Here is a 25,678-nt window from a genome sequence, read left to right on the forward strand (position 1 = left end):
CCTGACTCACAGTCAGACAGCTGGCTGGATCAGGGGGCTGGGATGAAAGGCCTTGCTCAGCACTGCCAGGATTAAGGGGCATGGCCGTGGCAAGTCCTGCACCTGCCAGTCCTGACCTTAATTCCCACACCTAAGAGAAAAGAGAGAGGACCCTGTGAGCCTTCAGATCAATTATTTAAACATCCAGTGTGATGTGAAAGGTCTGGACTAAATGATCCATGAACTCTATTCAGCTTTTTCATAGTATAATTCTGTGATTTGGAAACTGAAGGCCCAACATGGAGGCATAAGCTAGAACTGCCTGTCACTCTGGGTCTCAAGTCTCAAAGGCTCAAGGCTCAAAACCTTGGGCCCCGACTGATAGCGAGTGAGGAAATGGACCTACAATGCATCTGTGAGCGATGGTCAGTCAAGGATCTAAAGCCCCTTCTGGCTGGATGGTAGGGGGTGAGATGGTCTATCCTAACCAAGGCGGGTGGGAACAAGCAGAGGAGACTTGAGTTCTCACAGGAGTAGTTCTCCCCACTGGGTCTGCAGGCAGCTAAGTTTGAGATGGTATAACCCAGAGCACTCTCTTCCTAACTTTTGGTCTCTGCAGTACCAAGGGAGGATTATCATTGACTGCATGAGCCCAAGGGGAGGCTTATAAAAAGACAAAGACGGTGATGGATCAGCAGGGCAAGGGTATGTGATTGGGACTTGGCTGTTGGGTTGGGGTTATTTTACTTTATTTTACTTATTTATTTACAGACGTAGTCTCACTCTGTCTCCCAGGCTGGAGTGCAGTGGCATGATTTCAGGTCACTGCAACCTCTGTCTCCTGGGTTCAAGCAATTCTCCTTCCTCAACCTCCCAAGTAGCTGGGACTATAGGCATGTGCCACCAAGTCTGGCTATTTTTTTTGTATTTTTAGTAGAGACAGGGTTTCACCATGTTGGTCAAGCTGGTCTGGAACTCCTGACCTCAAATGATCCGCCCACCTTGGCCTCCCAAAGTGCTGAGATTACAGGTGTGAGCCACTGCACCTAGCCAGGGTAATTTTAAAGAAGAGTGAAGTTTTGCCATCGATGGTCCAGGTCTCAGAGGCTACCAGTGGAGGATGTGGTTGAGGAGGTTGTAGGAGCAAGGATTGAAGAGCTTTTCTTTTCTTTCTTTTTTTTTTTTGATTGATTGAAGACCTTTTCTTAGGCCAGGCGTGGTGGCTCACGCCTGTAATCCCAGCACTTTGGGAGCCCGAGGCGGATGGATCAATTGAGGTCAGAAGATCAAGACCAGCCTGGCCAACATGGTGAAACCCTGTCTCTACTTAAAATACAAAAATTATCCGGGAGTGGTGGCGCATGCCTGTAATCCCAGCTACTCGGGAAGCTGATGCAGGAGAATCTCTTGAAACTGGGAGGCAGAGGTTGCCATGAGCTAAGATCGTGCCACTGCAACTGCACTCCAACCTGGGTGACAGAGTGAGACTCCGTCTCAAAAAAATAAAAATAAAAAAAGAAGATGTTTTATTGACCCTGTTCCCCAGGCATTGGCCTGAAGGTTGGGTAAGGAAATTGAAGCCCATCTGGAGACAAGGGATTCCCCCAAGTGAGGCTGAGGGAGGGGAGGGGGAACGGTGGAGGAAGCAGTGTGTATAGTAGTGAACCTTATACTGGGAACCTTTGGAGCCTCCTACCTAAACTATTTCATTTTCATTTTCACCTCAATAGGAAGATCTTGTTCCTTTTTTTTTTTTTTTTTAAACCGGATCTTTTTTTCTTTTTTTTTGAGATGGAGTCTTGCCCTGTCGCCCAGGCTGGGGTGCAATGGCACGATCTCGGCTCACTGCAACCTCCACCTCCCGGGTTCAAACAATTCTCCTGCCTCAGCCTCCCAAGTAGCTGGAATTACAGGCACGTGCCACCACACCTGGCTAATTTTTTGTACCTTTAGTAGAGACGGGGTTTCACAATGTAGGCCAGGCTGGTCTCGAACTCCTGACCTCGTGATCCACCCACCTCGGCCTCCCAAAGTGCTGGGATTACAGGCGTGAGCCACCGCACCCGGGCTACAGGATCTTGCTCTGTCACCCAGGCTGGAGTGTAGTGGCTCAAACATGGCCCACTGCAGCCTTAATCTCCCTAGCTCAAGCAATCCTCTCATCTTAGCCTCCTGAGTAGTTGGGACCACAGGTGTGTGTCACCATTCCTGGCTCATGTTTGAATTTTGTAGAGACAGGGTCTTGCTATGTTACCTAGGCTGGTTTTTAACTCCTGAGCTTAAACAATCCTTCCACCTCAGCCTCCCATCATTCTGGAATTACAGGCATAAGCCACCATGCCTGACTAAGAATACCTTCTTTACTTGGGAAGTCAGGTCACCCCCAAAAGAGCAGAAATGATGTTATAATGTTGTTGCGAGGGCTGGGCGCAGTGGCTCACGCCTGTAATCCCAGCACTTTGGGAGGCCGAGGTGGGCGGATCACAAGGTCAGGAGATCGAGGTCATCCTGGCAAACACGGTGAAACCCCATCTCTACTAAAAATACAAAAAATTAGGCCAGGCGCGGTGGCTCACGCCTGTAATCCCAGCACTTTGGGAGGCCAAGGTGGGCAGATCACCAGGTCAGGAGATCAAGACTATCCTGGCTAACACGGTGAAACTTCATCTCTACTAAAAATACAAAAAATTAGCCAGGTGTGGTGGCAGGTGCCTGTAGTCCCAGCCACTCGGGAGGCTGAGGCAGGAGAATCGCTTGAACCCAGGAGGCAGAGCTTGCAGTGAGCCAAGATCGTGCCACTGCACTCCAGACTGGGCGATAGAGCGAGACTCCGTCTCAAAAAAAAAAACAACAAAAAACAAAAAATTAGCTGGCTGTGGTGGTGGGAGCCTGTAGTCCCAACTACTCAGGAGGCTGAGGCAGGAGAATGGCGTGAAACCCAGAGGCGGAGCTTGCAGTGAGCAGAGATTGCTCCACTGCATTCCAGCCTGGGCGACAGAGCGAGACTCTGTCTCAAAAAAAAATGTTGTTTCAAGTCATGCCGCATTGTCTTTTGCTGCAGCTGCAAAGGAGTCTCAAAAAAGTGAAAAAACCCTGGACTAGAATTTAAACTGATCATTTAGTTGTGTGAAGCTGTGGACAAGTCACATGACCTTTCTTTAGTGTTTTGTTTTGTTTTTTAATAAAATCAGAAAAAGCTCTTGCCTTCCAGAATTATTCTGAGATAAATGAAATAAAGGTTTTTTGATGTTGTGGGTTTTTTGTAAATTATAAAGCACTATGTAAATGTAACATATTAATCTCTGATACCCTCACTTACGTCCCAGGCAAGTGTGCAATAAGGCCACACAAACACCTTTATTGTCTCTTTACATGGTAGGTTCAACACCAATATCTTGTGTAATAAATAAACCTAGCATCTTTTAGAATTTTTTAAATTTTGAAACAATTTTCAGCTTACAGAAAAATTTAAGAACAATTCCAAGAACTTCGGCATATACCTCTTTCACTCAGATTTTCCATTTGTCAACACTTGGCTGTATTTGTTCCATCTCGCTCTCAATCCCAGTATAACCATGTGTTACAGGTTGAATTGTGTCTCCTAAAAATTCATATGTTGTGCAGCCATAAAAATGAACAAGGGCTGGGCTCGGCGCAGTGTCTCATGCCTGTAATCCCAGCACTTTGGGAGGCCGAGGCGGGCGGATCACAAGTTCAAGAGATCGAGACCATCCTGGTTAACACGCTGAAAGCCCGTCTCTACTAAAAATACAAAAAATTAGCCGGGTGTGGTGGTGGGCGCCTGTAGTCCCAGCTACTCAGGAGGCTAAGGCAGGGGAGTGGCTTGAACCCGGGAGGCGGAGGTTGTGGAGAGCTGAGATTGCACCACTGCACTCCAGCCTGGCAACAGAGCGAGTTGTTGCCAAAAAAAGAAAGAAAGAAAGAAAAAGATCAGGCCAGGCGTGGTGGCTTATGCCTGTAATCCCAGAACTTTGAGAGGCCAAGGTGGGTGGATCACAAGGTCAGGAGTTCGAGACTAGCCTGGCCAACATGGCAAAAACCCATATCTACTAAAAATACAAAAATTAGCTGGGCATGGTGGCAGGCCCCTATAATTCCAGCTAGCGACATGGGAGGCTGAGGCAGGAGAATCACTTGAACCCAGGGGGCCGAGGTTGCAGTGAGCTGTGATCTCACCATTGCACTCCAGCCCCAGTGACAGTACAAGACTCCTCTCAAAAAAAATAAAAATAAAAATAAAAAGGTGAAGAATTCATTTCTTCGCATGTTCTCACAAGTGATGATGAGAATACATGGACACATGGTGGGGAACAACACAACTGGGTCCTGTCTGGGGGAGTGGGGGAAGGAAGGGCACCAGGAAGAATAGCTAATGGATGCTGGGCTTAATACCTGGGTGATGGGATGATCTGTGCAGCAAACCACCATTGCACACGTTTACCTATGTAACAAACCTACACATCCCACACATGTACCCCTGAACTTAAAATAAAAGTCGAAGGAAAAAAATAAAATTTATATATTGAAGTCCTAACTCCCAGTTCCTCAGAATGTAACCTTATTTGGAAATAAGGTTGTTGCATATGTAATTGGTTCAATGAGGTCATACTGGAGTTGAGTGGGCCTCTCACCCCCTTAATTAAAAAGGGAAGTTTGGACATAGGCTTGTAGATAGAGAGGATGACATGTGACCATGAAGGCAGAGATCAGGTTGATATGTCAAAGATTGCCAGCAGGCCAGGCGCCATGGCTCATGCCTGTAATCCCAGCACTTTGGGAGGCCGAGGCAGGTGGATCACCTGAGGTCAGGAGTTCGAGACCAGTCTGGCCAACATAGTGAAATCCCATCTCTACTAAAAATACAAAAAATTGGCCGAGCACAATGGCTCACACCTGTAATCCCAGCACTTTGGGAGGCTGAGGCGGGCAGATCACGAGGTCAGGAAGTCGAGACCAGCCTGGTCAACATGGTGAAACCCTGCCTCTACTAAAAATACAAAAATTAGCAGGGCGTGGTCATGGGCGCCTGTAATTCCAGCTATTCAGGAGGCAGGAGAATTGCTTGAACCTGGAGGCGGAGGTTGCAGTGAGCCGAGATCGTGCCACTGCACTCCAGCCTGGGCGACAGAGCGAGACTCTGTTTCAGAAAAAAAAGAAAAAAAATACAAAAAGTTAGCTGGGAGTGGTGGTGGGCGCCTGTAATGCCAGCTACTCAGTCGGGAGGCTGAGGCAGGAAAATTGCTTGAATCTGGGAGGCGGAGGTTGCACTGAGCCGAGATCTCGCCATTGCACTCCAGCCTGGGTGACAGAGCAAGATTCTGTCTCAAAACACACACACACACACACACACACACACACACACACACACACACACACACACACACACAAGATTGCCAGCAAACCACCAGAAACTAGTAGAAAGGCCTGGAACAGATTCTCCCTTACACCCTTCAGAAAGAACCAACCCTGCCTACACCTTGATCTCAGACTTCTAGCCTCCAGAACTGTAAGGCAATAAATTTCTGCTGTTTAAGTCACCCAGTTTGTGATACTTTCTTATGGCAGCCCTAGCAAACTAAAACACCATTCTAATCAGGAAATCAATATCACTCTTCAATTCATAGATCCCATTCAGATTTCACCAGCTGTCCCAGTAATGACTGCCTCTTCTTTTTTAAATTATCTTTTTTTTTTTTTTTTGGGGGGAGACAGATCTGTCACCCAGGCTGGAGTGCAGTGGTGCAATCTTGGCACACCGCAACCTCCACCTTCTGGGTTCAAACAATTCTCCTGCCTCAGCCTCCCAAGTAGCTGGGACTATAGGCACACGCCGCCACAGCCAGCTAATTTTTTGTATTTTAGCAGAGACGGGGTTTCACCGTGTTGTTCAGGCTGGTCTTGAACTCCTGAGCTCAGGCAATCCACCCGCCTAGGCCTCCCAAAGTGCAATTATCTTTTCTTTTAACGGCTTTTTTTTTCTTTTTTTTTTGAGATGAGGTCTCACTCTGTTGCCCAGGCCAAAGTGCAGTGGTGCTATCAGAGCTCACTGCAGCCTCAAACTCCTGGGCTCAAGTGATCCTCCCACCTCAGCCTTCCAAAGTGCTGGGACTACAGATGCGTGCCACCATACTTGGCCCATCTGTCCTTTCTAGTCCGGGATCACATACTGCATTTGACTGTCACATATCTATTTGTAGTCTCCTTCAATCTGGGAAGTTCTCAGTCTTTCCTTGTCTCTCATGAATTTGACAGTTTTGAAGAGGTCTTTCACTTCTTTCTTTTTTTTCTTTTCTTTTCTTTTTTTTAAACAGGTTCTTGCTCTGTCGCCCAGGCTAGAGTGCAGTAGCAGGATCATCGCTCACTGCAGCCTCAAACTCCTCGGCTCAAGCAATCCTCTCACCTCAGCATTCTGAGTAGCTGCGGCTACAGGTGTGTGCCAGCACATCCGGGGAATTTAAACATTATTTGTAGGCTGGGCACAGTGGCTCATGCCTGTAATCCCAGCACTTTGGGATGCTGAGGCAGGCAGATCACAAGGTCAGGAGTTTGAGACCAGCTTGGCCAGCGTGGTGAAACCCTGTCTCTACTAAAAATACAAAAAATTAGCCAGGCACGGTGGCACATGCCTGTAATCCCAGCTAGCTACACAGGAGGCTGAGGCAGGAGAATTGCGTGAACCCAGGAGGCAGAGGTTATAGTGAGCCGAGATTGCGCCAATACACTCCACCCTGGGAGTCAGAGCAAAATTCCATCACACATACACAAAAAAAAGTTAGGACTTTCTACTTGCTGGCCTCTCTATTGCTGGCTTTGATGATGTAAGATGCCATATTGGAGAAACCCACATGGCAAGAAACTAGGTGTGGTCTCTGAATACTATCCAACAGGGAACTGAGACCCTCAGTCAAAAAACCCTTTAGAAACTGAATCCTGCAAACAGCTATGTGAGTGAGCTTAGAAGCAGAACCTTCCCCAGTTAAGCTTTATTTTTATTTTTATTTTTATTTTTGAGACAGAGTCTCGCTCTGTCGCCCAGGCTAGAGTGCAATGTACTATCTCACCTCACTGCAACCTCCACCTCCCAAGTTCAAGTGATTCTCCTGCCTCAGCCTCCCAAGTAGCTGGGATTACAGGTGCCCGCCACAACAACCAGCTAATTTTTGTATTTTTAGTAGAGACCGGGTTTCACCAGGTGGGCCAGGCTGGTCTGGAACTCCTGACCTCAGGTGATCCACCCGCCTCAGCCTTCCAAAGTGCTGGGATTACAGGTGTGAGCCACTGAGTCCAGCCCTGAGCTTTCAGATGAGATCACAGGCAACTCATAGATTGCAGTCTTATAAGAGCCTCCAAAGCAGAGGATCCAGGTAAGCTGTTCCCAGATTTCTCCCCGACAGAAGCCATCAGATAACAGTGTGTTGTTTTGAGCCACCAGGTTTTGGAGTAATTTGTTACACAGCAATAGATAACTCATACACTGTGCTAGAATTGAGCACCAGATCCTCAGTAACAGATACACCCATATATTCCTTCCAAATTTATTCTTTTAACATTTATGATATGTGGGGCCTTCTGAAATGTGGGGCTCCAGGCAGGATCTCCTCTTGCTTGGATATAAGAGCAGCACTAGAATTAGTCCATCAGTCTTCACATTTTCTTGCATGCTCCTTAAAAACATTTTGGAAAATTATGTGCCCTTTTGTATATATTTTTACTTGGCATCTAATTTTTTTCCTTGTTGATTTAAATAACTGCAAAGAGTATAACAAATCGGCTTGGTGCAATGGCTCACACCTGTAATCCCAGTACTTTGGGAGGCCGAGGTGGGTGGATAACGAGGTCAGGAGTTCAAGACCAGCCTGGCTAACGTAGTGAAACCCTGTCTGTACGAAAAATACAAAAATTAGCTGGGCATGGTGGCGTATGCCTGTAATCCCAGCTACTCGAGAGGCTGAAGCACAAGAATTGCACGAACCTGGGAGGTGGTGGTTGCAGTGAGCCGAGATCACACCACTGCATTCCGGCCTGGGCAACAGAGTGAGACTCCATCTCAGGAAAAAAAAAGAGTGTAACAGATCTTGTGTCTTATATAAATATTGACATTGTAAAATAAAACTGTCAACTGGGCACGGTGGCTCACGCCTGTAATCCCAGCACTTTGGGAGGCTGAGGCAGGCAGATCACGAGGTCAATGGATCGAGACCAGCCTGGCCAACATGGTGAAACCCCATCTCTACTAAAAATACAAAAATTAGCTGGGCGTGGTGGCACGTGCCTGTAGTCCCAGCTACTGAGGAGGCTAAGGCAGGAGAATAGCTTGAACCCGGGAGGAGGAGGTTGCAGTGAGCTAAAATCACACCACTGCACTCCAGCCTGGCTGACAGAGCCAAACTCCATCTCAAAAAAACAAAAACAGGCTGGGCGCGGTGGCTCACGCTTGTAATCACAGCACTATGGGAGGCCGAGACGGGCGGATCACAAGGTCAGGAGATCAAGACCATCCTGGCTAACACGGTGAAACCCTGTCTCTACTAAAAATACAAAAAAATTAGCCAGGTGTGGTGGCGGGCGCCTGTAGTCCCAGCTACTCGGGAGGCTGAGCCAGGAGAATGGCATGAACCCGGGAGGCAGAGCTTGCAGTGAGCCGAGATCGCGCCACTGCACTCCAGCCTGGGCGACAGAGCCAGGCTCCATCTCAAAAAAACAACAAAACAAACAAAACAAAAACAACAACAGCAAAAAACAAAAAACTGTCTGGCTGGGTGCGGTGGCTCACGCCTGTAATCCTAGCACTTTGGGAGGCTGAGGTGGGTGGGTCACCTGAGGTCAGGAGTTCAGACCAATCTGGCCAACATAGTGAAACCTCATCTCTACCAAAAATACAAAAATTAGCCAGGCATGGTGGCACAGGCCTATAATCCCAGCTACTCCCAGGTTCAAGCAATTCTTGTGCCTCAGCCTCCCAAGTAGCTGGGATTACAGGGGTGTGCCACCACACGCCCGGCTAATATTTTTGTATTTTTAGTAGAGATGGGGTTTCACCATGTTGGCTAGGCTGGTCTGGAACTCCTGACCTCAGGTGATCTGCTCTCCTCAGCCTCTCGAAGTGCTGGGATTACAGGCATGAGCCACCGCACCTGGCCACAAAATAAATAAATAAATAAATAAATATGTAAAAAATATATATGTAATATATGTAAAATATATGTGTTATATATGTAAAAAAATATATATATACATATAGTTTGTTTGTTTGTTTTTGAGATGGAGTTTTGCTCTCGTTGCCCAGGCTGGAGTGCAATGGCACGATCTTGGCTCCCTGCAACCTCCGCTTCCCGGGTTCAAGCGATTCTCCTCCCTCAGCCTCCCGAGTAGCTGGGAATACAGGCATGCACCACCACGCCTGGATAATTTTTTATTTTTAGTAGAGATGGGGTTTCTCCATATTGGTCAGGCTGGTCTCGAACTCCTGATCTCAGGTGATCCACCCACCTCGGCCTCCCAAAGTGCTGAGATTATAGGTGTGAGCCACTGTACCCAGCCGGCTGTCTTAAATATGAGTGCCCAGTTAAGGAACACCAGATATTTGAGGAAGACTTCAGACATGAGCAAAAACCCAAAATTAAAAGTAAAAATGACACAGCCTTGTACTCTTCGCTGTCACTCGTCATCTCGCGCAGGGCAGCCCCACTTCTGCTGTTTGGCGCTGGAATTAAACAACCACCATGTGGAGCAAAAAGGCAAGACCAAGACCACCAAGAAGCGCCCTCAGCACACAACATCCAATGTGTTTGCCATGTTTGACCAGTCACAGATTCAGGAGTTCAAAGAGGCCTTCAACATGATTGATCAGAACAGAGATGGTTTCATCAACAAAGAAGATTTGCATGATATGCTTGTTTCCCTAGGGAAGAATCCCACCGACGCATACCTTGATGCCATAATGAATGAGGCACCAGGGTCCATCGATTTCACCATGTTCCTCACCATATTTGGTGAGAAGTTAAATGGCACAGATCCTGAAGATATCATCAGAAATGCTTTTGCTTGCTTTGATGAAGAAGCAACAGGCATTATTCAGGAAGATTACCTGAGAGAGCTGCTGACAACCATGTGGGATCGGTTTACGGATGAGGAAGTGGATGAGCTGTACAGAGAAGCGCCTATTGACAGAAAGGGGAATTTCAATTACATAGAGTTCACACACAACCTGAAACATGGAGCAAAAGACAAAGATGACTGAAAAGAACTTTAGCTAAAACCTTCCAACTACATTGTCTTACTCTGTTTTATTTCTCAGACACTTCCCCCACCCTCATAGAACCTATTGCATACAACTTAGTTTCACAGCTTTGCCTCTTTTTTTTTTGATGTATTTATTCCAGAACTTTCTGCCACACAGCACTTGTATAATCAGACTGAAAATGGGGATGAGGGTGTAAATTGTATTGAAAAAGAGATCATGGCCGGGCACAGTGGCTCACACCTGTAATCCCAGCACCTTGGGAGGCCAAGGCGGGTGGATAACCTGAGGTCAGGCGTTCAAGACCACCCTGACCAACATGGTGAAACCCCGTCTCTACTAAAAATACAAAAAGTTAGTTGGGCGTGGTGGCGGGCACCTGTAATCCCAGCTACTCAGGAGGCTGAGGCAGGAGAATCACTTGAACCCAGGAGGCAGAGGATGCAGTGAACCGAGATCACGCCATTGCATCCCAGCCTGGGCAACAAGAGCAAAATTCAGTCAAAAAAAAAAAAAAAAGAAAAGAAGGCCGGGCGCGGGGGCTCACGCCTGTAATCCCAGCACTTTGGGAGGCCGAGGCGGGTGGATCACGAGGTCAGGAGATCAAGACCATCCTGGCTAACACGGTGAAACCCTGTCTCTACTAAAAATACAAAAAAATTAGCCAGGCGTGGTGGCGGGCACCTGTAGTCCCAGCTACTCGGGAGGCTGAGGCAGGAGAATGGCATGAACCCGGGAGGCAGAGCTTGCAGTGAGCCGAGATCGTGCCATTGCACTCCGGCCTGGGCGACAGAGCGGGACTCCGTCTCAAAAGAAAAGAAAAGAAGAAAAAGAAAAGAGATAGCAAATAAAAATCAACAAATGTGAAAAAAAAAAGTAAAAACAAACATGGAGGAAAGAGAGACAGAAGAGGAAAACTTCATATAAACTATAATAAATTTCCACACTGATAAGAGAAAATGAGTATCAGAAGAAGAACAAGAGTTGTAAGATCAACAGGATATGAGAAATGAAAACTTGAGCCAGGTGCAGTGGCTCATACCTGTAATCCCAGCACTTTGGGAGGCTGAGGCAGCCAGATCACTTGAGATCAGGAGTTCAAGACCAGCCTAGCCAACATGGTGAAACCCCATCTCTACTAAAAACATGAAAATTAGTCGGGTGTGGTCGTGGGTGCCTGTAATCCCAGCTATGCAGGAAGCTGAGGCAGGAGAATCGCTTGAGCCTGGGAGGCGGTGGTTGCAGTGAGCCGAGATCGCACCACTGCACTCTAGCCGGGGTGACAGAGTGAGACTCCATCTCAAAAAAAAAAAAAAAAAGAAAAAAGAAAAAGAAACTTGAACCCAATTATAAGATCTAGATTTTGGCCAGGTGCGGTAGCTCATGCCTGTAATCTCAACACTTAAGAGGCTGACGTAGGAGGATTGCTTGAGCCCAGACATTTGAGACCAACCTGGGCAACATAGGGAGACTTGTCTCTACAAATAATTTAAAAATTAGCAGGCAGGGCACAGTGGCTCATGCCTGTAATCCCAGCATTTTGGGAGGCCAAGGCAGGCGGATCATGTGAGATCAGGAGTTCGAGACCAGCATGACCAAAATGGTGAAACTCCATCTCTACTAAAAATACAAAAAAAATTATCGGGGCATGGTGGCTCACACCTGTAATCCCAGCTACTTGGGAGGCTGAGACAGGGGAATTATTTGAACCCAGCAGGTGGAAGTTGCAGTGAGCCAAGATCGCACCATTGCATTCCAGCCTGTGTGACAGAATGAGACTCTGTCTCAAGAGGAAAAAAAAAAAAATTAGCCAGGGCTGGGCGTGGTTCATGCCTGTATTCCCAGCACTTTGGGAGGCCAAGGTGGGCAGATTAGTTGAGGTTAGGAATTCGAGACCAGCCTGGCCAACATGATGAAACCCCATCCCTACTAAAAATACAAAAAAAGTAGCTGGGTGTGGTGGTGCATGCCTGTAATCTCAGTTACTCGTGAGGCTGAGGCAGGAGAATTGCTTGAACTTGGGAGATTTTGCAGTGAGCCAAGATCAGGCCACTTGCACTCCAGCCTGGGCGACAAAGCAAGACTTCCTCTGAAAAAAAAGAAATCCATGGCTGGGCGCGGTGGCTCACGCCTGTAATCCCAGCACTTTGGGAGGCCGAGATGGGTGGATCATGAGGTCAGGAGATCTAGACCATCCTGGCTAACACGGTGAAACCCCATTTCCACTAAAAATACAAAAAATTAGCCAGGCATGGTGGCGGGCGCCTGTAGTCCCAGCTATTTGGGAGGCTGAGGCAAGAGAATGGCATGAATCCGGGAGGCGGGGCTTGCAGTGAGCCGAGATTGTGCCACTGCACTCCAGCCTGGGCAACAGGGAGAGACTCTGTCAAAAAAAAAAAAAGAAATCCCAAAAAAGAAAGAAAAATGGCCAGGCGCAGTGTCTAATGCCTGTAATCCCAGCAGTTTGGGAGGCTGAGGTGGGCAGATCAACTTAGGTCAGGAGTTCGAGACTAGCATAATCAACATGGTGAACCCTGTCTCTACTAAAAATACAAAATTAGCCTGGTGTAGTGGCATATGCCTGTAGTCCCAACTATTCAGGAGGCTGAGACAGGAGAATCGCTTGAAGCTGGGAGGCAGAGGTTCTGGCGAGCTGAGATCATGCCATTGCACTCCAACCTGGGCAACAAGAGTGAAACTCCAGTTTAAAAAAAAAAAGGAAAAAAAAAAAGAAAAAAAAACCATGGTGGCATGCACCTGTGTTTCCAGCTATTCAGGAGGCTGAGGCAGGAGGATCATCTGACTTGGAGGTCAAGGCTGCAGTGAGCCATGATCACACCACTGCACTCCAGCTTGGGCAACATAGTGAGACTCTGTCACCAAGCCTGCAGTGCAGTGATGAGATCTTGGCTCACTGCAATCTCTGCCTCTCAGGTTCAAATGATTCTCTGCCTCAGCCTCCCAAGTAGCTGGGATTACTGGCATTTGCCACCATGTCTGGCTAGTTTTTGTATTTCTTTTAGTAGAGACAGTGTTTTGCCATGTTGGCAGGCTGGTCTGTACCTAATTTTGTATTTATACTTTTGGTTTTTTTTTTTTTGAGACGGAGTCTTGCTCTATTGCCCAGGCTGGAGTGCAGTGGCGTGATCTCAGCTCACTGCAACCTCCGCCTCCCAGGTTCAAGCGATTCTCCTGCCTCAGCCTCCTGAGTAGCTGGGATTATAGGCACCCACCACCATGACTGGCTAATTTTTATATATTTTTTAGTAGAGATGGGGTTTGGCCATGTTGGCCAGGCTGGTCTCAAACTCCTGACCTCAGGTGATCTGCCCACCTTGGCCTCCCAAAGTGCTGGGATACTTTTGGTATTCTTTCTCTTAAAACAGGTCACCAAAATTGTACACATGTCAGCCTCCCACCAACCTACATCTGCTGCACTTGCAGAGATAGAGTCTATATATATATAAGCATGTATTAATATATATAAGTATATATGTATAAATGTATACATACATATAAATACATGATCACTATTCTTTTCCTTGCTTTTCCTCACTTAATACCTTGAAATCAAACAGAGAGGTGCTTCCTTCTTTTTTTTTTTCGGAGTCGGAGTCTTGTTTTGTTGCCCAGGCTGGAGTGCAGTGGCCCAATCTCGGCTCACTACAACCTTCACCTCACAGGTTTAAGTTTTTCTTCTGCCTCAGCCTCCCAAGTAACTTGGACTACAGGCGCACACCACCATGCCTGGCTAATTTTTGTATTTTTAGTAGAGATGGGGTTTCACCATATTGGCCAGGGTGGTCTCGAACTCCCGACCTCGTGATCCTTCTGACTTGGCCTCCCAAAGTGCTGAGATTACAGGCATGAGCCACTGCGCCTGGCCTCTTTTTTTTTTTTTTTTTTTTTTAATTTAATTTAATGGAGATGAGGTCTCTCAATATGTTGCCCGGAATAGTATCAAATTCTTGGGCTCAAGTGATCCACCTACCTTGGCCTCCCAAAGTGCTGGGATTATAGGAGTGAGCCACCACACCCGACCCCTTGTTTGTTATAGTGCTCCTTTGACCCTCAAAAATGTCCAGTGTAGGCCAGGCGTGGTGGTTCACACCTATAATCCCAGCACTTTGGGAGGCCGAGGCAGGTGGATCACTTGAGGTCAGGAGTTTAAGACTTGCCGGGCTAACATGGTAAAACCCTGTCTACAAAAAATACAAAAATTAGATGCACGTGGTGGTGCGCACCTGTAATCCCAGCTACTCAGGAGGCTGACTGAGGCAGGAAGACCGCTTGAACCTGGGAGGCAGAGGCGGAGGTTGTAGTGAGCTGAGATTGTACCACCGCACTCTAGCCTGGGTGACAGAGCAAGACTCCATCTCAGAAAAAAAAAAAAAAAAAGGTCTAGTGTAAATGTATGTTCTTTGAAGTAGAATTGCTAGGTCAAAGAATACGTAAATACTTGATTTGGGTAGATATTTTTAAAATGCTTTCTGTAGAAGCCGCACCAGTGTACCTTCCTTCCTGTCAGCAATGTGTGACAGTACCAGTTTCCTTTCCCCACCCCATCAGCTGAGTGTGTTATCAAGCTTTTTTTTTTTTTTTTTTTTTGAGACAGAGTCTCACTACATCACTCAGCCTGGAGTGCAGTGGCATGATCTCAGCTCACTGCAACCTCCACCTCCTCCTAGGTTCAAGCCATTCTCATGCCTCAGCCAGTAGCTGTGATTACAGGTGCATGCCACCACCAGCTGATTTCTGTATTTTTAGTAGAGACAGGGTTTTGTCATGTTTTTTTGTTTGTTTTGAGACAGGATCTTTCTCTGTTGCCCAGGCTAGAGTGCAGTGGCATGAACACGGATGGTTCACTGCAGCCTCGACCTCCTGGGTTCAAGTGATCCTTTTGTCTCAGCCTCCCAAGTAGCTGGGACTCCAGGTGGAAGCCACCATGCCCTCCTAAACTCTACCTTTTGGTGAGAGTGACTAGCCACCAAGGCACACTGTAAAGGCCTCAGATAACAGGAAGTGGTAGAGAACTTCAGCCAATCTAACGCCTAGACAAATTCAAGGTGGGACCTATCAGGTACTATGCTTGTTACTTGGGTGATTAAATTACCTGTACACCAAAGCCCCATGACACACAATTTACCTATATAAAGAACCTACACATGTACCCCTGAACCTAAAATAAAAGTTAAAAAATAAAATAATATAATTCAAAGTTTGGGCTACAGAGTATAAGTGAGAGATATTTAGCTATTGGGAGTTTATAAAAGACCCACAAACATCGCACAAGAGCAAAAGTCAATTTGAACATCCACCACAGCCAGAGGAAACCAAAACCACTTCTAGTGTGTGGCCGTCAGGTAAAGCATTTTGTCCCCCTCACCTCCGCTGCTTCTGGCTGTGAGGGGGAGGGTGGAGAGTCAGACACAGGAAGGCAAGAAAGAAATTCTTGAGGAAGCCAGCCACTCTGCCAGTTTCCCACTGGCAGCTTCCCATGTCAAACCACTCAGATGGAGCTGGCCGAGAGAAAAAACATAATTCAAAATGATGCTTGGAGGATTTTTTTTTTTTTGTTCCAAGGGTTGAGCAGGTATGCTCTGTGGCCTGCCTGAGTTATCTTTCATGGGCAATGGGAGAACTAGTCCCACACGACATATTTAAAGGGGTGGGGACACTTGAGTGTGGGGGGTGCACGGCAACATATTCAAGCTTATGTACATGGCATCTGAGGTCGGGGCATGGAAAAATACTGAGGCACTGTGTGTATGTTATTTATGCGTGAGAATGAAACTCCTTGACCCTGAAAACAGGACAGGGAATGGAGTGTGTGGTGTGATAAGGAACGCTGAAAATAGCCTCCTGAGAATGCGGTTTGAGTGCTTTTACGAGGCCGCAGGTGTCTCACAACCCGACCTCAAAAAGCCATCTAGTGGATGTTTGTGGTTTAACAAGCCCTTTCAATAAATACTTGGCAGACGGATGCTGGGGCAGGTTCTCTTAGAAGAACTGCCCCCCTCTCCCCTGGCCCCACTCAGCTGGAATTGTCTAAGAACTCATTCTTGGCGTTCACTGCAAGCTATAAACTCTGCAAGTGGTGCACCCAACGTGATCGCCTTGAAGTTATGCGTGAAAGGAGGAGAGCTCATCAATTTTCGGAAAATCCCGGTAAGGGACAGTCCTGACTACCATCAGGTGGACAGGACCCACGCGAAAAATACCAGGGGTTCGGTTATCATGGGTCAGGAAATGAACAAAGAATAAAAAGTTGTTTTTTTTTTTTTTTTGAGACGGAGTCTCACTCTGTCGCCCAGGCTGGAGTGCAGTAGCGCGATCCCGGCTCACTGCAACCTCCGCCTCCCTGGTTCAAGCATTCTCCTGCCTCAGCCTCCTAAATAGCTGGGATTACAGGCGCGCATCACCCCACAACAGGACTTAATTAACCTCGCCTTCAAGGTGTACAATAATAGAGAAAAGTTACAATTAATCGCCTCTGCTGTGAGACAAAACCCAGCCGCACCTCCAGCACACAAGAACTTCAAAATACCTAAGCCGCACATGCCTAAACTGCAGTGGTCAAGCATTCCTACAGGACCTTCTTCATCAGGATCTTGCTTCAAGTGCCAGAAATCTGGCCACTGGGCCAAGAAATGCCCGCAGCCCGGGATTCCTCCTAAGCCGTGTCCCATCTGTGCAGGACCCCACTGAAAATCAGACTGTCCAACTCACCCGGCAGCCACTCCCAGAGCTCTGAGATCTCTGGCCCAAGACTCTCTGACTGACTCCTTCCCAGATCTTCTCAGCTTAGTGGCTGAAGACTGATGCTGCCCGATCACCTTGGAAGCCTCCCAGGCCATCACAGACACTTTGGGTAACTCTTACAGTGGAGGGTAAGTCACCCTTCTTAATCAATATGTAGGCTACCAACTCCACATTACCTTCTTTTCAAAGGCCTATTTCCTTTGCCTCCGTAACTGTTGTGGGTATTTATGGCCAGGCTTCTAAACCTCTTAAAACCCCCCAACTCTGGTGCCAAATTGGACAGTATTCTTTTATGCACTCCTTTTTAGTTATCCCCACCTGCCCAGCTCCCTTATTAGGTCGAGACATTTTAACTAAATTATCTGCTTCCCTGACTAATCCTAGGCTACAGCCACACCTCATTGCCGCCTTTTTCCCCAGTTCAAAGCCTCCTTCACATCCTTCCCTTGTATCTCCCCACCTTAATCCACAGATATGGGACACCTCTACTCCCTCCCTAGCAACTGATCCCACGCCCATTACTATCCCATTAAAACCTAATCACCCTTACCCCGTGCAATGCCAGTATCCCATCCCACAGCAGGCTTTAAAAGGATTAAATCCTGTTATCACTCACCTGTTACAGCATGGCCTTTTAAAGCCTATAAACTGTCCTTACAATTCCCCCATTTTACCTGTCCAAAAACCAGACAAGCCTTACAGGTTAGTTCAGGATCTGTGCCATATCAACCAAATTGTTTTGCCTATCCACCCTGTGGTGTCAAACCCATATACTCTCCTATCCTCAATACCTCCCTCCACAACCCATTATTGTGTTCTAGATAAACCTAGCTGACCCCATAGATCCTAAATCCTTTCCCCACTCTCCTTTCCATTCCTTAAAACACAGCTCCCACACTAGCTCTCCCTGACTCATCCCAACCCTTTTCATTACACACAGGCAAAGTGCAGGGCTGTACAGTCAGAATTCTTACACAAGGACCGGGACCGCACCCTGTAGCCTTTTCGTCCAAACAACTTGACTTACTGTTTTAGGCTGGCCATCATGTCTCCGTGCAGTGGCTGCCACTGCCCTAATACTTTTACAGGCCCTCAAAATCACAAACTCTGCTCAACGCACTCTCTACAGTTCTCATAATTTCCAAAATCTATTTTCTTCCTCACATCTAACACATATACTTTCTGCTCCCCGGCTCCTTCAGCTATACTCATTCTTTGTTGAGTCTCCCGCAGTTACCATTGTTCCTGGCCAGGACTTCAATCCAGCCTCCCACATTATTCCTGATACCACACCTGACCCCCATGACTATATCTCTCTGATCCACCTGACATTCACCCCATTTCCCTATATTTCTTTCTTTCCTGTTCCTCACCCTGATCACACTTGGTTTGTTGATGGCACTTCCACCAGGCCTAATTGCCACACACCAGCAAAGGCAGGCTATGCTCTAGTATCTTCCACATCTATCATTGAGGCTACCGCTCTGTCCCCCTCCACTACCTCTCAGCAAGCTGAACTAGTTGCCTTAACTCAAGCCCTCACTCTTGCAAAGGGACTACGCGTCAATATTTATACCAACTCTAAATATGCCTTCCATATCCTGCACCACCATACTGTTATATGGGCAAAAAGAGGTTTCCTCACTATGCAAGGGTCCTCCATCATTAAAGCCTCTTTAATAAAAACTCTTCTCGAGGCCGCTTTACTTCCAAAGGAAGCTGGAGTCATTTACTGCAAGGACCATCAAAAGGCGTCAGATCTCATCGCTCAGGGCAATGCTTTTGCTGATAAGGTAGCTAAAGAACCAGCTAGCATTCCAAATTCTGTCCCTCATGGCCAGTTTTTCTCCTTCTCATGGGTCACTCCCACCTACTCTCCCACTGAAACTTCTACTTATCAGTCTCTTCCCACACAAGGCAAATGGTTCTTGGACCAAGGAAAATATCTCCTTCCAGCCTCATAGGCCCATTCTATTCTGTTGTCATTTCATAACCTCTTCCATGTAAGTTACAAGCTGCTAGCCCGCCTCTTAGAACCTCTCATTTCCTTTCCATCGTGGAAATCTATCCTCAAGGAAATCACTTCTTAGTGTTCTATCTGCTATTCTACTACTCCTCAGGGATTGTTCAGGCCCCTCCCCTCCCTACACATCAAGCTCGGGGATTTGCCCCTGCCCAGGACTGGCAAATTGACTTTTCTCACATGCCCTGAGTCACGAAACTAAAATACCTCTTGGTCTGGGTAGACACTTTCACTGGGTGGGTAGAGGCCTTTCCCACAGGGTCTGAGAAGGCCACCGCGGTCATTTCTTCCCTTCTGTCAGACGTAATTCCTCGCTTTGGCCTTCCCACCTCTATACAGTCCAATAACAGACTGGCCTTTATTCGTCAAATCACCCAAGAAGTTTCTCAGGCTCTTGGTATTCAGTGGAACCTTTATACCCCTTACCATCCTCAATCTTCAGAAAAAGTAAAACAGACTAATAGTCTTTTAAAGACACACCTCACCAAGCTCAGCCTCCAACTTAAAAAGACTGGACAGTACTTTTACCACTTGCCCTTCTCAGAATTCGGGCCTGTCCTCGGAATGCTACAGGGTACAGCCCATTTGAGCTCCTGTATGGATGCTCCTTTTTATTAGGCCCCGGTCTCATTCCAGACACCAGCCCAACTTGGACTGCACCCCAAAAACTTGTCATCCCTACTATCTTCTGTCTAGTCATACTCTTATTCACCGTTCTCAACTAGTCATAAATGCCCTGCTCTTGTTTACACTGCCGGTTTACACTGTTTCTCCAAGCCATCACAGCTGGTATCTCCTGGTGCTATCCCCAAACCGCCACTCTTAACTCCCTCTTAAAGTAAATAAATAATATTTGCTGGCAGGGCACACTCCAATACTTTCACCCTGATGAAGTCCTATTCTTTACTTTTATACTCATTCCTATTCTTGTTCCCATTCTTATGCCACCTTCTACCTCTCCCCAGCTAGCTCCACCACCCTATCAATCTCATTCACTCTCTCCTACCCGTTTCTAATCCCTCCTTAGCGAACAATTGCTGGATTTGCATTTCCCTTGCTTCCTGCACCTACACAGCTGTCCCCGCCTTACATACAGACTGGGCAACCTCTCCTGTCTCCCTACACCTCCGAACTTCTTTAAAAGCCCTCACCTTTACCTTCCTAAAGAACTTCTTTACTTTCTAGACAGGTCCAGCAAGACCTCCCCAGACATTTCACTTCAGCAAGCTGCCACCCTCCTCCACACTTACTTAAAAAACCTTTCTCCTTATATCAACTCTACTCCCCCCATATTTGGACCCCTCACAACACAAATTACTATTCCTATGGCTGCTCCTTTGTGTATCTCTTGGCAAAGACCCACTGGAATTCCCCTGGGTAACCTTTCACCTTCTTGATGTTCCTTCACTCTTCATCTCCAAAGCCCAACTACACACACCACTGAAACAATTGGAGCCACCCAGCTCTGTATTACAGATAAGCTGTCTATCAATACTGACAAACTTAAAAATATTAGCAGTTATTATTGCTTAGGAAGACATTTACCCTGTATTTCACTCCATCCTTGGCTACCTTTCCCTTGCTCGTCAGACTCTCCTTCCAGGCCCTCTTCTTGTTTGCTTACACTCAGCCCCATAAATAACAGTGAAAGCTTGCTCGTAGACACTTAACATTTTCTCATACACCATGAAAATCAAACCTCCCCCTCTACGTAGTTACCCCATCAGTCCCCATTACAACCTCTGATGGCTGCCGCCTTAGCTGGATCCCTAGGAGTCTGGGTACAGGACACCTCTTTCAGCACTCCTTCTCATCTTTTTACTTTGCATTTCCAGTTTTGCCTCACACAAGGTCTCTTCTTCCTCTATGGATCCTCTACCTACATGTGTCTACCTGCTAATTGGACAGGCACATGCACACTAGTTTTCCTTACTCCCAAAATTCAATTTGCAAATGGGACCGAACATCTTCCTGTTCCCCTCATGACACCCACACGACCAAAAAGAGTTATTCCGGTAATTCCCTTGCTTGTTGGTTTAGGACTTTCTGCCTCCACTATTGCTCTCAATACTAGAATAGCAGGCATTTCAACCTCTGTCACGACCTTCCGTAGCCTCTCTAATGACTTCTCTGTTAGCATCACAGACATATCACAAACTTTATCAGTCCTCCAGGCCCAAGTTGACTCTTTAGCTGCAGTTGTCCTCCAAAACCACTGAGGCCTTGACTTACTTACTGCTGAAAAAGGAGGACTCTGTATAATTTTTAATGAAGAGTGTTGTTTTTACCTAAATCAATCTGGCCTGGTGTATGACAACATAAAAAAACTCAAGGATAGAGGCCAAAAACTCACCAACCAAGCAAGTAATTACTCTGAACCCCCTTGGGCACTCTCTAATTGGATGTCCTGGGTGCTCCCAATTCTTAGTCCTTTAATACCTGTTTTTCTCCTTCTCTTATTCAGACCTTGTATCTTCCGTTTAGTTTGTCAATTCATCCAAAACCATATCCAGGCGATTGCCAATCATTCTATACGACAAATGCTCCTTCTGGGATCACAGGCGTGAGCCACTGTGCCCGGCCTTTTCTTTTTTCCTAAAGATGATAACCATTCTTTTCCAGCTGTCTTTTCTTTTTTTTTTTGAGACAGAGTCTTGCTCTGTCACCCAGACTAGAGTGCAGTGGCGCAATCTCAGCTCATTGCAACCTCCACCTCCTGGGGTTCAAGCAGTTCTCCCACCTCAGCCTCCTGAGTAGCTAGGATTACAGGCACCTGCCATCATGCCCGGATAATTTTTCTTTTTTTTTTTTTTTTGTAGAGACGGGGTTTCACCATGTCAGCTAGGCTGGTCTTGAACTCCTGACCTCAGGTGATCCGCCCGCCTCAGCCTCCCAAAGTGCTGGGATTATAGGCGTGAGCCACCGCGCCCAGTGACAAGTGCTCTTTCTGACAACCCCACAATATCACCCCTTACCGCAAAATCTTCCTTCAGCTTAATCTCTCCCACTCTAGGTTCCCATGCTGCCCTGAATCGCGCTCAAAGCAGCCCTGAGAAACATCGCCCATTATCTCTCCATACCACCCCCAAAAATTTTCGCCGCCCCAACACTTCACCACTATTTTGTTTATTAGTATAAGAAGATAGGACTGTCAGGCCTCTGAGCCCAAGCTAAGCCATCATATCCCCTGTGACCTGCAGATATACATCCAGATGGCCTGAAGCAATTAAAGATCCACAAAAGAAGTGAAAATAGCCTCAACTGATGACATTCCACCACTGTGATTTGTTCCTGTCCCACCTTAACTGATAAATATATTCTCCCCCACCCTTAAGAAGGTACTTTGTAATATTCTCCCCCGCCCTTAAGAATGTAGTTTGTATGCCTATCACAAACCTATAAGAACTAATGATCATCCCACCACCCTTTGCTGACTCTCTTTTCGGACTCAGCCCGCCTGCACCCAGGTGAAATAAACAGCTTTATTGCTCACACAAAGCCTGTTTGGTGGTCTCTTCACACAGATGCCTGTGACACTATTTTCCTAAGCCATCTAGCTAGTAGCCCCTAATTGTTCAGCTATTCCTTTAACAGCATCTCTAGTGTAGTTAATAAATCGCTATTGGTTGTAATAGATGTAGTTTATCCAATCTACACTTTTATTAATTGTTACCCACCAAAATATTGACTTAAATCCCGCAGCAATTTGATTTTGGGCTTTAAATTTATCTGGTATTCCCAATGGGACTCTTAATTATGTCTAAATAGATATGAGAGTCGAAAGACCCATAAGGGGCTTCTTTTGCTTTATGATATCTTATTTTTCCTTCCTCTGGTTGATGAAATGCCAGGGTGAAAGGGATAGCCAATTGGAATAAAGCACAAGTGCCATTCCAGTTATTTGGCAGTGTCCAGTAAAGATCCACCACAATACCACCACGCATCCGCTCGAGGATGAACAAGGGCTGACTGATTGATAAGCTCTTGAAAATTCTTAAGCTCACCGCATCGCTTCAGGTCTCCAAGGAATGCTAAGTTTCCTCCCTATTGGGAGAGACACGAAGTGAACTTAGTGTTGGGAGACAGAAGCTGGATGGCCCTCGGGGGCTGATGCGCAGGGTGCCGGACTTCAGGATATAGCAGAGAGAGAGCTTGGCATGAGTTATTACTCCAGGCTGCAGAATCCTGGAAAAGAGCTACCATGCAGCCCACACCTGGTCGACTGGAGGACCACCTTAGTGGAAAGGGGATAATCTGGGCCTCTGACCTGCCGTGTGCACAAGCATAACAATTGCTTTTGTTTAACGTGGACGGAATATTTGATCCATTCCAACCAGGCATTAGCATCTTGGTATCCTGTGTTAATTGCCAAAATGTTTTTTAAGTCTTTAACTTCTATGATCCTCTAGTAAAATGAATGTATGGTTTTAGGAAATTACAAAAACTGGTTGGGGCAGGCCATACTTGCTCTTTAGTGATCCACAGAACGTTGGACCAACTATGGCATAAAAGCTCTACATCAGGGGTCAAGACTCCTGGTTGACACTGGGGTCTTTATCGAAATCCCCCGTGATTCAATGGTCCTAATTTACTAATGCCCAGTCTGAGGAGAGTCAGGAGGGACAGAGGTACTTTTCAGAAGTAGAGACCTGTCTTTGACTTGGCAAGTTCCTACAGGGTATAACAAGGCAAGCACTAAATGCAATAGTTTGAGGCGAAATTGACTTGGTTATGTTAATAACTAGATGGTCAGCAATAGAGCGAGGAAAGAAGAAAGAGTAATAGAATAGACGAAAGAGTTAAATTTTTCTTAGCTTTAATTTGTTAGGGTTTTCCCCTGGGACTATGGCCCACAACTCTGGAGGGGGTGGTGCTTTCTTGACTCGGGTGTGATGAATCCATCCCTTTTTCGCTGTACAAACTGCAGTCTCGGTGGTTGGCAGCACAAGGTAGGGTCCTTCCCAGGCTGGCTCGAGTTTTCCTTCTTTCCACCCTTTGATGACAACATGATCTTCAGGCTAGTGCTGGTTTACCAGAAATTTTAGGGGTGGTACATGTGCTAAAATACTTTTAGTTTTGAGGGAAAGGAAAGTGGAAGATAAACCAAGCATATAATTTCTAAGAAATTGACCTTTTGTTTTAAATGTGGGGACATCAGCAGTGGGCTTTATAGTCCTTGGTGCCTTCTTACTGAGAAATTTCCTTTAGCACTTATTTTTATTAGTTTTTTAGACCAAAGAACGCCAAACACCATTTTATATTTGACAGGGCTTCCTGTATGATTTTTATACCAGATAAGCTAAATTTCACCTTTATATTAGTGTGTTATTAATTTTTTTTTTTTTTTGAGACGGAGTCTCACTCTGTTGCCCAGGCTGGAGTGCAGTGGCGTGATCTTGGCTCACTGCAACCTCTGCCTCCTGGGTTCAAGCAGTTCTCCTGCCTCAGCCTCCCCAGTAGCTGGGACTACAGGCACACGCTGCCACGCCTGGCTAATTTTTTTGTATTTTAGTAGAGAGGGGGTTTCACCTTGTTGCCCAGGCTGGTCGCGAACTCCTGAGCTCAGGCAATCTGCCCGCCTTGGCCTCCCAAAGTGTTGGGATTACAGGCGTGAGCCACCGCACCCAGCCTATTAATGTTAAACTTAGTTTTAATAACACTTTGTAGACATATTTATTCAATTTTTAATGTCTGATCATAAGGTAAGTTTTTTTTTTTTTTTTTTAGATGGAGTCTTGCTCTGTCACCCAGGCTGGAATGCAGTGGCATGATCTCGGCTCACTGCAAGCTCCACCTCCCGGGTTCATGCCATTCTCCTGCCTCAGCCTCCCAAGTAGCTGGGACTACAGGCGCCCACCACCACGCCTGGCTATTTTTTTGTATTTTTAGTAGAGATGGGGTTTTACTTGTTAGCCAAGATGGTCTCGATCTCCTGACCTCATGATCCACCCACCTCGGCCTCCCAAAGTGCTGGGATTATAAGCGTGAGCCACCATGCCCAGCCCATAAGGTAAGATTTTTATGGACTGTTTTTTTTTCTTTTTGAGATGGAGTTTTTCTCTTGTTGCCCAGACTGGAGTGCAATGGTACAATCTTGGCTCACTGCAATCTCTGCCTCCTGGATTCAAGCAATTCTCCTGTCTCAGCCTCCCATGTAGCTAGGATTACAGGCATGCACCACCACACCCAGCTAATTTTGCATTTTTAGTAGAGATGGGGGTTTCTCCATGTTGGTCAGGCTGGTCTCGAACTCTCGACCTCAGGTGATCTGCCTGCCTCGGCCTCCCAAAGTGCTGGGATTACAGGCGTGAGCCACCGAGCCTGGCCTGTTTTTAACTTTTTATAATTTTTGTTAAAGAGCAGGTTAGTGTTTTAAGAAAAACCCGTTGTGTTTTTATTTTAATGTTCAATTCACAGAAAAACTGGGTGATACCCTTTTAACCTTAGCCAATATGTTTACACACATAATTTCCATTACAATTAACATTTTAAAACTTGCTTAAACCTTCAAAACAAATTTTTTTTTTCTTTTTTGAGATGGAGTCCCACTCTGTCACCCAGGCTGGAGTGCAATGGCGCGATCTCAGCTCACTGCAACCTCCGCCTCCCACGTTCAAGTGATTCGCCTGCCTCAGCCTCCTGAGTGAGTAGCT

The 25,678-nt window shown here is 46.5% G+C and overlaps 1 protein-coding gene across 1 annotated transcript; it reads left to right on the top strand.

Moving 5' to 3' along the window:
• Window positions 1-9,631: 9,631 nt before the first annotated feature.
• LOC134761632 (myosin regulatory light chain 12B-like) lies at window positions 9,632-10,240 on the top strand. The gene has a single exon (XM_063725286.1). It carries the CDS (start codon window positions 9,632-9,634, stop codon window positions 10,238-10,240), a length of 609 nt encoding a protein of 202 aa, XP_063581356.1.
• The last annotated feature ends 15,438 nt before the right edge of the window (window positions 10,241-25,678 follow it).

This window comes from Pongo abelii, chromosome 5 (genome assembly GCF_028885655.2).
Source record: "Pongo abelii isolate AG06213 chromosome 5, NHGRI_mPonAbe1-v2.0_pri, whole genome shotgun sequence".
Classification (NCBI taxonomy): Eukaryota; Metazoa; Chordata; class Mammalia; order Primates; family Hominidae; genus Pongo; species Pongo abelii.